The sequence below is a fragment of the Propithecus coquereli genome, unplaced genomic scaffold (assembly GCF_000956105.1).
Source record: "Propithecus coquereli isolate 6110/MARCELLA unplaced genomic scaffold, Pcoq_1.0 Scaffold3, whole genome shotgun sequence".
Classification (NCBI taxonomy): domain Eukaryota; kingdom Metazoa; phylum Chordata; class Mammalia; order Primates; family Indriidae; genus Propithecus; species Propithecus coquereli.
The window spans coordinates 400,539-413,692 of NW_012148618.1; the positions used below are offsets into that span (position 1 = coordinate 400,539).

The 13,154-nt window shown below is 41.5% G+C and overlaps 1 protein-coding gene across 1 annotated transcript in view; it reads left to right on the plus strand.

The window, feature by feature from the left end:
• The first annotated feature begins 4,857 nt into the window (after positions 1-4,857).
• Positions 4,858-13,154, plus strand: part of SLC7A8 (solute carrier family 7 (amino acid transporter light chain, L system), member 8) — a 55,820-nt gene continuing 47,523 nt past the window's right edge. Inside the window, exon 1 of the mRNA XM_012649528.1 lies at positions 4,858-5,787. Coding sequence (XP_012504982.1) covers positions 5,637-5,787 — 151 coding nt within the window. The 5' untranslated portion in view covers positions 4,858-5,636. The remainder of the gene's footprint in view (positions 5,788-13,154) is intronic.

Here is a 13,154-nt window from a genome sequence, read left to right on the forward strand (position 1 = left end):
AGAGAGTGGGTGCTGGGGGCCATCGACTGGCCATATGCTGCTGTGAGATCAATAAGACGAAGACCGAGAAATGATCATTAGATTGGACCACATGGTGGCTATTGGTGACCTTGACAAGAATGGATTCCATGGGGGGTTGGGGACAAAAACTTTGGTGTAGTAAATGCAAGCAGGAATGGAGACAAGGAAATGGAGACAGGGGAGCAGAGAAGTTGGGTGAGCTGAAAAGGAGTGTGGAGTCAAGAGAAACTCTGTGTTGTTTTGTTTTTTTAATAGGAGTTATTACAGCATGTTTGTACGCTGATAGAAATAATCCAGTAGAGATGAAAACCTGATGATGCAGGAGAGAGAGGAATAATTCCAGGAGCAAAGTCCCTGAGCAGGGAGTTAGGACCGGGCATCCAGTGCACAAGTCAGGGAGATACCAGGAGCGCTGACAGCACAACCACATCCATCCAGCAGGATGTATAAAGCTATAGGCAGAGGGACAGATTTAGTGGTTGGAGGGTATGGAAGTTCTCTTCTGCCTAGTCCTATTTTCTTCATGAAACAATGGTCAAGGACATCAACTGGAAGTGATGATTTGGAGGGTGGTGTTAGTTTGAAGAGAAGAGAAGGTAAATGGAAGGTTCAGTTGACTACAAGATTGTGGTAGCATTACTAGGAGGTTTTGAAGGCATGTTTGAGATCTGTGCTCTACGTGAAATCATGTCCCAAGTCAAAACTTTGATTGTGTTTTTCTCCTCTTTCCATGGTCTAGCCCCTGTCCAGGCACTGAGGGCTACATCTTATTGCAATTAGTTGGTACATTAACCCGTCACTTGGCAATTATTTTATTTATTCATTATGCATTAATGTACATCAACATTCATTCATTCAAGTATATTTATTGAGTGCCAGGCACCATTTTAGGTACTGGGATTATTGTGGTAAACAAACTAGGTCTCTGCCCTCAGGGAATTTATCTTCTACATCCTGAAAGACATGAGCCCTCATCTTTGGTAAACATAAGGAAAACCAGTTAGGAAGTAGATGTTTCCATATTTAACGACGCATAACAGGAGTTGCATAATTCCTTAGAAAAAAAGAATTCCTTGACAGATTGGGCCCAGAAAAGGAGTCAAAGAAATGCGGCCCCCACAGGGAGTGCATCTTCATTTCTTTCCCACTAGCACTCGGCTGGCTCAGTGGAATCCGACCGAGTGCAGCAGACAGGGGCGTAATCTGCTGGAATTTTTGTCTGTAGTGTCAGGGCATGGATTCATCATTATCTCCAGAAGAGCATGTCTTAATTAAACATCATAACAAAGCAGAGTCTGCTCCATCCAAATTCTCAGGACTGCATAAACCCTAGAATATACAACTTCCTTTGAACTTATGAATACGTCCGAAAGACAAACAGAGCCTACACTAAAAAGGGCTTATTAATTGACTAAGCCTCCTCATTTCATCTCCCTTCCTTTCTTTCTGACCTGTTTTGGTCTTTTATTTTTTATTTCCTTCCTCTTTTCTCATTAATTTTCATTTGCTTTCCATTTTTAAATAAAACAAAGTTTTCTGGAACCACTGGCTCAGGAAACCCCCATCTAATTGGCAGTGGTCCCTGGGACTCTGCTTTAATTTAAAGCAGGGTTTTCTTCTGAGCTTGGGCATGTATATATGTGGGATCATGGACTGTGAGCTGACTCTGGGGAGAGATGTGGGTCCTTTGTTAGTGACCTCAGACTTCACAACTCTGTTACAAAGAACAAGAATAAGGCTCTGCCTATTGGAATCCAGAAAAAAAAATCAGGAATGGAGTGGATGACCCCTGTGCTCTATTACTTTGCGTTAACAGACACTAACAAGTGTTGTTCGGAAAAGGGAATATTGGAACATAACTGTTTTGGAAGTCCCCATGCCATATCCCATTTGTACAGTAGGTGTCAGCCACACACAGCCTTTCTCTTCCTAAATCCATATTTGTAAGAAAACGACTCTTTCACCCACCGTTTCCCTGGTTAAAGAGATCAATTTCTTCATATCTTAAACACCCAAAACAATTGAAACAGTTGCTCAGATATTGGAATCAGAGTTGTACTAAGTACCTGGGATGTGGCCACGCTGAGAACTGTGTGAAGGAGTTGACAAAATCACGGAGGCATGGCCATGATCCAAAGTCCCGTTTCCCTCAGGTGAAAGAAAGTCAAGGCTTTGACCAGTAGCTACAGCGTCCTGGTAAGTGATGAGTGTAAGCCATCAATCTCCCACTTGCCTTTGACTAGATTAAGGGTCTTTGATCTCAGGTAAAACACTTCTTTGAGCCTCAGCTTCCTAATCTTTAGAATCTTTAAAATAACTGCCTTGTCTACCTAAGATACTTAATCAGGAGAGAAAAAATTGAGATATTGTTCATGAAACTGTAGTCTGTAAAGCACTATTTAAATGTAAAGAGTAGAATAAAAATATAAAAGCAAATGTAGAATAGAGTTATGAATAAAAAGAATTCATTAAAAGGTGCTCAAAATTTAATGAACTTCAGTTAATAATTTTCTGCAGATTTTTCTCAACATATTACACCAAGACTTTTCTTTCTTTCCTGTGTTAAATGTTAGTCCTGTCAAATTTTGACACACCTTCGAGTTTATATCAAAAAGATCCCAACCTAAAAAGAGGCACTTAATATGAATACTAGTCCCTTTGAAGGAAGGGAGATTCCTTTCCTAGCTTTTACATTGCACCACTAATAGACAGTCATAAGCCACTAGTAAATTCCAAGTGCTAAAGAAACAGAAATTTTAATCTTCAACCACCCTTCCTTTCCAATTTTGCACACTTAATACCACTGTATCTCAAGAATGTATTTGATCCCATAAACCCCACTTTGCTTGTTAGTTTATAAATTGAGAGGGCTAAAGCTTACCATATTGTTGTCAGTTTGCACTGGTTTTTGTCAAGAGACCTCAAATTCATCATATGCATGTTTTATCCCATGTTAAGTCTGCATTATTTAAATTAGAAGTACAAAACATTTCTGAAAGAACTCACATTTGAGAAGCAGAAAGATTATGTGTTTTATACTTTAATGTCGAAATGTGAGCAGAAGTCTTCAAATCAGAATGTTTAAAAAGGAATCCATCACGTTTTTCCCTGCATGCTTAATAAGGTTGTCAGGAAAGGCCAGAGGCGATTAAAAAATTTTTCATTTCCCATGACTCATCTCCTCCTGTGGAGTTTTGGGCTATATATTCCCCGCCTTGTCTGTTCTTTTTGTTGAAAATCCTTTATACTCTACCCCAACTTTTTTTTTTTTCTGCTGAGGCTTTCAATTTGCTATATCTTGAACTAGCAGAGGGAGAAGGAGAAGAGGTTGAACTTTCAACCTTTGAAACCTCTTAATACTTGCTGAGTGATCAAGCGGCAGACTCGAAAAAAAGGCTGCTGATCAGACTTTACCCCATTTGGAAAAGTCTTTGCTACAATAGCTCTACCAACCTCATCTTAAGGAATTAAGTATTTGTTTTCCTTAAAACCCAAAATCTTTTGGAACATTTTTCAGAAAGCGAGGCCAAATTTCTGTAGTTAGTGGTCAGGATATATAATATATTAAATAATATTTAAAATATTGTTGTCTGCTGTATTGCTTCCTGCTGTTTTTTCAAAGTACTTAACAATTGTAGATAGACTCATTTCTTTTACCTTAAGGCAGCATTTTCTTTTTTTGTTTTTTGTGGGGGTTTTTTGTTTTGTTTTTGAGACAGAGTCTCACTCTGCTGCCCAGGCTAGAGTGCCCGTTGGCATCAGCCCAGCTCACAGCAACCTCAAACTCCTGGGCTCAAGTGATCCTTCTGCCTCAGCCTCCCGAGTAGCTGGGACTACAGGCACGCACCACCGTATCCGGCTAAATTTTATGTACATATTTTTAGTTGTCTGGCTAATTTCTATTTTTTTTTAGTAGAGACGGGGTCTCGCTCTTGCTCAGGCTGGTCTCGAACTCCTGAGCTCAAGCCATCCTCCCGCCTCGGCCTCCCAGAGTGCTAGAATTACAGGCGTGAGCCACCGCGCCCGGCCAAGGCAGCATTTTCTAAGTGAAATAATCCAAGGAAGCAGTGGGACAATATCAATATGGTAATAAGTTAGTTAATCTCTTAACATCAACAAGTCTGATGGTCATTGAGGTGCTGATAATTCCCCTAATGTTATTGCTTTTCAAATAACTTATAGATGCAAAAATATTAGAAACTATGGGAGCAGGGTTTGAGTCATTTCTTTTGTGTTTCAAGCAACCCGAAATATGAGCTGTGAACAACCAGGCTACCACCTCTTCCTGGTGATTTTGTTTCCTCTGTACTCTTCATAGCTCACAATTACACTAAATGAACCTCTCTTCCATTATTCTTGATTCCTTCCATTCCCCTCCCCCACCCGCAGGTTCCTCCTACTTTCAAGAAACTTGAGGATGATGTCCTACAAACTTCTCTCCTGTATCCTCAAATGATCCAGACCTAAATATTTTAATACATTGGCCAGTTTATTTCTGATGGCATTAAAAGCGTCTGCACAACTGTTTCCTTATTTATAAAGCTCACAAATGCTGTATGACCTGTAACGTTATACTAGCTAATGAGCTCTCCCGGAACAGTTGACGTGGAAGGATTTTACTTCCACTTGGTTACAAGGAGAAAGATGGAGAAAATGAGAGGCGATTACAAAGAGAAATAATTTAGTCCATTTTCTCCGTGATCTCTGGGGGCTATGTGCTAATATTTAAATTGAAGAGGAGGGAGGAGACACGACAGAGGATAGAGAGGAACCGAGGAGGTGGGGGCGGAGCCTCGTTCAGCAAATAAAACCCCTCGCTAAAAGGGAATCACGTTCGTGTGTGGAGAAACCACTCTGCTGTAACCCAGAGAGATGGGGCAATCTGTGCCGTAGGACGGAGATCGGAAGAAGGAAAACAAGGGCAAGAAGATCAGCGAGAAAAGAGGACATCTGGAAAAAGCGGAAGCAGAAGACCGGGCAGGGAAAAGAACCCCATAGCAGGTGGAAACCAGATTTAGGGCAAAACGGCCAGATCCACAGTTTTCTGGTTTTTGTTTTTCTGCAAGGGAAGAAAGTACCAGAAGATTGCCTCTTTTTTTTTTTTTCTCCCTTCTACAGTTAATGAAAACTACTTTTGTCCTCATCATAAAAGAAAAGACTAAGGGGAGGTAAAGGTAGTCTCTGTTTTATTAGGAGGAGGGCTGAAGGGAAATCCAGACTCTGTTTTTGAAGCGTCTGAGTGAGATAAGCCACTGCCTGGTACACAGAGTAGACCATCCTGCTTTCTGAAGATACATCCCTCTCAGCAGAATTCCAGCCGGAGTCGCTGGTACAGTTCTATTTTTATATTTAAATATACCTGTCTTCCCCCCACCAAACCCACCCCTTTTAGCAACACTTCCCTTTTTTTTAAACAGGAGTGACGAGAAAGCGTCAATCCAGAGTAGGGATATTTTTCTTTTTCTCTTTTATCTGCTTGTCCTTCTCAGAGGGTAGGAGTGGTCCCTGTTTCGGGAAAGGACGTTTTAATTTAAAGGCTCCCTCTCCATATATTTACACACATACGCATTTAGAAAGAGAGACGGCTTTTGGAGGTTGAAATCCTACTGAGAAAAATGGAAAAAGGAGCCAGGCACCGAAACAACACTGAAAAGAACCACCCAGGTGGGGGCGAGTCGGACGCCAGCCCCGAGACTGGTTCCGGAGGGGGCGGAGTAGCCCTGAAGAAAGAAATCGGATTGGTCAGTGCTTGTGGTATCATTGTAGGTGAGTTCGATTCCTCTTCCCACCGACCACTCACTCCTCTCCCTCTCTGGTGGTCCTCTTGTTGGACCTTAACCCTTCGAAAGCACTCCTTAGAAATGGGTTGTCAGTCACCTGTGCTACAGTCTACCTCCACGGGTCGCGTTTGAGTGGTGTAGGAAGTGATATATGTCATACATCTCTTTCTCCGAACCAGGCAAACAGTTCTGTTCTGTGTTCACAGAATGGTGCAAGTAGGGGCCGCAAACCTGGCTGATTGGATCAGAAACTTGAAGTTTCTGACTCAATAGGTTTAAGGTGGGCTGAGGGACTTGAATTTTTAACAAGCTTTTATGCAGCCACCCTCACCAGGCTGTGCACTGGCTTTGAGACATATTTGGTAGGTATTTTGCTGTTTTATGTTTTATGAGACTATGGGATATGTAATAAATATAGCGATAACAGCAACAACGATGCCTTTTCATAGCGTTTTCCTTCTTATGCAGCATTCCCATTGTGTGGAAGAGATGTGAGAGGGCTGTTATTCCCATATCACAGATGAGGAAATTATGGAAGAAAACAGGGACAGCCTGTGCCTTTCTGTAAATGAACAGCTTATAGTTTCTCTAGTTGCCTGGTGGAATTCACCTGTCTCTTAACACCCACAGCAGACCCTGTGAGGGTCTCAAAGAGTGTTGGCAGTAACTAGAATGTGGAGTTGAGGAGGAACCAACAGTGAAATGTGTGTCCCAGCTGGGAGGCTCTGAAGGTAGGGAGACTGGTTGGCCCTGAGAGTGCCAGTGCGGGCCACTTTGACACCCCCCCCAACACACACACACACTGCACTCTACAGGGCAGGGGGTCCCAAATACACCTTTGTCTCTGAACAATATATCCTCCTCTTTCCAGAGAAGCCCTGGAGATTGATGGCAGGCAGTGGCTCATTCCTGCCCTCACTTAGGAGGGTGGTAGTTTCTTCTGCTATCTTTGGTAGAGGGCTTTACCTTCTTCCCAGAGAAAGGGGTGCAGGACTGTCAGGCCCATGTATGTTTCTATGTCGTCTCTCCAGAGTTACTTTGTGAAGGCTTATTGTGTCCTGGTGCCCATGAACCAGTTTCTCTGGATGACACCATGTTCCGTGCAGTAGCTAGAGACATTTTGGCACCTGACAGCGAGAGTGACACTGGAGAACACCCTTGAAATCAAATAAAATCAGTACAGAATTCAGATAATCCTCTTCACTTTTACACCTAGACTTCGGTGATCATATTATATCCAATCTCTTTTGAAAATGGAATCCCATTTTATCTAATTCTCTGACTCTGGGAGGTTTTCAGGCATCTATAGTTATAAGAAGGATAATGGTATAAAAAATTATAGTCATGATCTGAATCTGTGATTACTCTTTCTCATTATATTTTCTTTTTTTTTTATTTTAGTCTTGCTGAATTAAACAAAACCTTTTCCTCTTCGCCTCTCCTTTACTTTATCTTAGTTGCTCTAAAAAATGAGTTCAGCCAAGTATCCAATGTATATAGCACATGTCATTTTAAAGTCTATAAATAGCCCAGAGCCTGTTACCTCTTCAACAGTTTGATAGACTTAAGCATTTTCCTCCCTTTGGGAAGGTTCTGATTTATACACAGATATGCATGCCCACGTGCACACAAGCACAAACTTCCTTCTTCCTGCCTCAGCTGTGTCACCAGTCCCAACATATGTGCAGATATTCAAGGGTAGAGGGTATTTCCCTACATACTGAAGTTTTTGTCTCTTTAACATTTTTTTCTAAGACTATGAAGAAATGGGGTGTTCAGGTATAGTAAGTACAATTTCAGTGGGTTGAATGTTACTACTGATTTGTCTATGGCCTCATGGATTGTACTTCAATGTGAGAATTGTCCCCAAACTCCCCATGGTGGCATTACAGTAACAAGAACAGCAACTCTGGTGTTCTGTGGTGAAAAAGATTCCAAATATGTGATTTCATAGAAATCAGGATATTTTTCCAAAGTGTGAGAATACTTACAGGGTTAATAGGCACTATTCTACCTCCCTTCAAGCTAGGATGAGACAAATTTCCCTTTTAGGGTGATGTGCGGGCAAAATCCTTTCTGCTTTCCCTCCTTCGTGGCTATGGAGTTGCAGATATGCTGAGGAACTGCCCTGTCCTCTTCTAGAGGAGTTTCCAAATGGATGATAGTGATTCAAGTTTTTTTGAGACAAAATACAAAAATAGAAATGGCGTTTTCCATGCAGAATTCAGTGATTTGGTGTTCATATCCATCCATCCATCTCACACCCAACTGACTTAGATAAATTAAACTACGTGTTTCATATAAGCTCATAAATTTCATTCATAATCATCATGGATGATTGAAAGTAGGAATAACAGAATGGCAGGTATTATGGGAATATAGAAGACTCATGCCATAGAGTTACTTATAATCTGATTGGGAAGATGAGACTCATAGTCATTAAACAGAAAGCATTGAAAATTAATGATATGGTTTAGTGGTGTAAGAGCTGAAGGAGGGAAAATTTAGGTGAACGGTGGGAAGCAGAAGGAAGAAAGGGTCTCACCAAGAACTAGATTAAGAAGCATCTTAGCCAGGTGCAGTGGCTCACTCCTGTAACCCAGCACTTTGGGAGGCCAAGGTGGGAGGATAGCTTGAAGCCAGGAGTTAAAGAACCAGACAATATAGCAAGACTCCCTTCTCTACAAAAAATTAAAAAATAAATAAATCAGCTGGATATGGTGGTGTGTGCCTGTAGTCCCAGCTACTCAGGAGGCTGAAGAAGGAGGATCACTTGAGCCCAGGAGTTTGAGGTTGCAGTGAGCTAGGATGACTCCACTACAGTCCAGCCCCAGCGACAGAGTAAGAGACACTGTCTCAAAAAAAAGAAGCATCTTGATGGTGGGGAAAGGTATAGGGAAGAAAATTCTGGAAGATTTTATAGGTAAAAGCACGATGACTAAATTATCTTTTTGATCAAAAGTTGTGTCTTACATATGTCTGAATCTTTAGTGCTTAGCAGAATACTTGATACAGAACAATTACTCAAGTAATCATTGAATTTCATTGACTCTTGGACAAAAATCTGAAGACAGTGGCAATAAGAAGCATTTATGTGAAGGGCTGTTGGGAACCTGGCTTGAAAATGTTGAAGCTAGGAATAATTTCATCAACCTGGACAATTAGGTTGGCCCATTTTAGTTTTTTTTTAAATCACCCTTGCCCTAACCTGACCAGGCTTTTGCTCTCCATGTACTTGGGTAAGGAAACCTGATGGCAGTAGGTGAACTTAGATTCCACCATGAATTTGGAGTCCCCCCTAAAATCTGAAGAGAGTGTGGAGGACAGCAAAATTCATCCGCTTAGTGGTACCAAAGCTACTGCTAGTTGTTATTATTAAACACTTACCAATTACCTAACATACATTAACTTATTTGTGCCTCACAATAGCCCCTGTTTGGTAGGCCCTATTATCTCTTCCCCCAGATAAGGAAATAGAGGCTCAGAGGGATAAGCAACTTGCCAAAGGTCATACAACTAAAAAGTACTGGAGCTAGTATTCAAACCCAGATCTTATCTGACTCTGAATCAAGCTCTCAAGCATTATTCTCTACTATTTCTATTTTTATCTCCTAAAGGGGTATTTTCCTTTAGAACCTGGACAGGGGTCCTTATTGGTTTTTATAGATGAAGCAATTAATGTTGCGTTCCCAGTGAGGAAGGTTCCCAGTGTCAGGGGGAGCTGGGCAGTCAGCTGGGAATGGAAGAAAGGAATGTTCCTGGTGCAACTGCAGGAAGACTCGGGGTGAGCCTGAGATGCATCTGGCCAACACAGACCACATTCCCATTAACTCCCACACATGTGCACCTTTCCTTTACGGGCCAGCGTTCTTCCCAGTCATGTTAGAGATACCCACAGGGTACCTAGCTGTTTAGGTAGCTTTATACCAGTCATGTGTTTAGGTATGTAACCAGAATCTACGTCTTGAAGGCAAACAAGCTGGCTTCAGAGCCTAAAAGAAAAGTTTAAGTTGGGCACAGTGGCTTACAACTGTAATCCAGCACTTTGGGAGGCTGAGGCAGGAGGGTAGCTTGAGGCTAGGAGTTTGAGACCAGCCTGGGCAATATAGCAAGACCCTATCTCTACAAAAAAATAAAAAAAATAAATCAGCCAAATGTGGTGGCATGCACCTATAGCCCTAGCTACTCAGGAGGCTAAGGCAGAAGGATCACTTGAGCCCAGGAATTCAAGGTTACAATGAACTTTGATTAGGCCACTGCACTCCAGCCTGGGCAACAGAGTGGGACTTTGTCTCTGAAAAAATAAGAAAGACCGTGGCACTCTAGCTAGCCTGGGCACCAGAGTGAGACTCTGTCTCAAAAAAAAATAAGAAAGAAAAGTTTATAATTTTTCAGACCGTTTTGTTTTCAGCACAATGTACGTTTATGGGGGAACTTGGTATGTTTACTGTAGGACAACACTGGCTGTAAGTCTAGCTACTAGACCACTATCTCTCAACTAACACAGATTTTTTAAAAATAATATTTATTGAGCTCTTACTAAATGCCTGTTCCTGTTCTATATACTCTTTACATATTTAATCCTGACAACAATTCTATAAAAGTAGATATTATAATTATCTCTATTTTAAATGTGGGGAAATTGAGTCACAGAGCTGGTAGGTAATTTTTCCAGAATCACACAATTGATAACTGAGATGATCTGACTCCATAGCCAAAATGCTTAACGATTCCACATTTCTAATTGGTAACCAAGAGAGGACAGAGGAAGGTTGATGTATATGTGAGAATCTCGAGGTCATGGAGGAAGAAAACCCTGAGATCAGAGTCTAGAAAGACAGTGGATGTCTGCTACGGAAAAAGTTGGTAAAAAACGTTTTTTAAAGGATATTTGTCAACAGAGAAATGTGGCTATAGGAATAACTGTACCAAAATGGCACTGGGCTGATTTAGGAATATTTCCAATCCAAAAGATTTCAGACCCATGTGGTCCATACCACTTTAGAAGATTTTACATTTTAGTTTCTAATATGATGTATTAGCTTCTAATCCCAAAAATGTTTATTGGATGTCAACCAGAGAGAGTGTGAAAACTACTCCTTGAGTGTGTACTTCAATTAAACACACACACAAAACATGGAGGGATTAGGATTTGGTTCATTCAGGACGAAAACATGATTAAAACTCTCATTGTTCTCAAAGAAAACTCTGGGACAGAAGCCAGCTAGGAGTTATTTCAAAACAAACATATCTTGGTGAGTAGGGAAAGGCTATACTCGGCAGTGTAATAATAATAAGTAGCTACCACTTACTGAGCACTTACTATGCACTGGGTACATGGTACCTGATCAGTACTTTATGAATATTCTCATCTAATCCCATGCAATAGCTACTGTTATAGTAATGAAAGGTTAAAATAGGTAAGAAACTGGTAGGGCCCAGATTCCCCAGGAGGTCATTGAACTCTGAAGCAACTGGGCTTATCCAAAATGCTCCATAGCGTGGAGTGCAAGGTGGCTGGGACCAAGGATCCTGTTGCATGCATCTTGCCTCTAGGAACCAGAGGGATCGAGAAGCAATTTGGTTGAATCTGTTACTGTCAGGGCTACAATATGTTCCTTCAAAGAGCAGAGTTATGCAGAATGAGTGACTAGCAGGAGATGCTTAGAGTCAGGCAAAGAAAATAGAAACCCAGCAGGTAAAAATTGTGTCCAAAAGACGAACCAAACAGCCCATTTTATTTAGAAAAACAACAATAAAAACACCCTGTACCCAAATCAAATGACCTTCTCAGAGAGGCCAGCACCATATATACAATTTTTCTGAATTAAATCGGCTTACTGAAATGGGGTAGAGGTGCATATTGGTGGGGACTTCTCAAGTTGCCAGGCTACCAAGGTTTTCTGCTTTTTTTGAGCGGTAATCCAGCAGTATGGCTGCCTACAAAGAAATGCCTTAGGAATTTCAGTTGTTGCTGTTGTTATTTTGTTGTTCTTGTGGGAGAGGGGCTGGATTTAGAAAAGTAGACATGAGCAAGTGATCCCAGGAGTATATTCTGAACTATAGAAAACAAGAGCCATTCAGGAACCCAGAGGCTAGAAATCATTCCTTTCCAATTTTTAACTCCCTGCTGACCTTACAGAGTAAGGACAATGCCTCGTTCCCCTCCGCTACAGAGGAAGCCCCTGAGTCCCTTCTCCCTGGAGACTGGGAAATGGCAAACTGCAGGCTCCTCCCTGGGACAGGGGTGAGGGCTACTCGTCATAGGATTCAGGATTGGTCCATATTCTAACAAGCACTCATTGAGCATATTATATGTTAGGCCCTGTGTTGAGCACTGGTGAATTTTATTTCTAAGAAGCAAAATAATCCCTCACATCTATTTTAAGCTGTTTTATTTATAGAATGAGTGAAGTTTGAGCTAAAAAGCTTTATCCATCACATCTCATCCCTCATCCTTTGTCACAGTCACAAGTCTTCCCATTGGTTTGCTCCCTGCTTTAAATATCCTCAGCGTTAGCAATGACGTCACTTCTGGGGAGAAGGTTTCACAATATGTCTGAAGATGTACCAGGCAACCTCACACTGAGCTGCACGTCATGAAAGCATATTGCTCAGAGAGTGTCACTGCTGCAGAATTATTAATGTTCTTTTCTCATCTATGTATATATATATATTTTTTTTAATTGGGCAGCCTTCAGAATCACAACAGATTCAGAGAGACTTCATATATATATACATTTTTTAAAAGTGCCTGTTTGTACATCTATGAAATGCATAAATACTTTAGCTGCTTCTTGAGAGTACGGTTCTGCATACGATGTTTAGTAGGCAGCTGACATATGCAGGTCAGGTTGCCTTAACGAGGCATCTGGGCCCTGATGCTGAAAGCAGAAAGCTTAACATGGATTTCTCCATGACTTGCATCAGCGTGTTGTAGAAAGGGAGGCACCACCCGTGATACAGCAGAAGAGGATGGGCTTTAGAGATAGTCTTAGGCTTCCAGTAAACTGCTTCCCTGTTTACAATCTTCGTAACCTTGAACAAGTTAATGATCAGTTTACTTAGCTGTAAAATAAAAGTTTCCTGTGAAATATTCAAACAAAGTGGCCAGGCATGGTAGCTCACACCTGTAATCCTAGCACTCTGGGAGGCCGAGGCGGGTGGGCAGATCGTTTGAGCTCAGGAGTTCAAGACCAGCCTGAGCAAGAGTGAGACCCTGTCTCTACTAAAAAATAGAAAGAAATAAGCTGGACGACTAAAAATATAGAGAGAAAAAGTTAGCCGGGCATGGTGGCGCATACCTGTAGTCCCAGCTACTTGGGAGGCTGAGGCAGAAGGATTGCTTGAGCC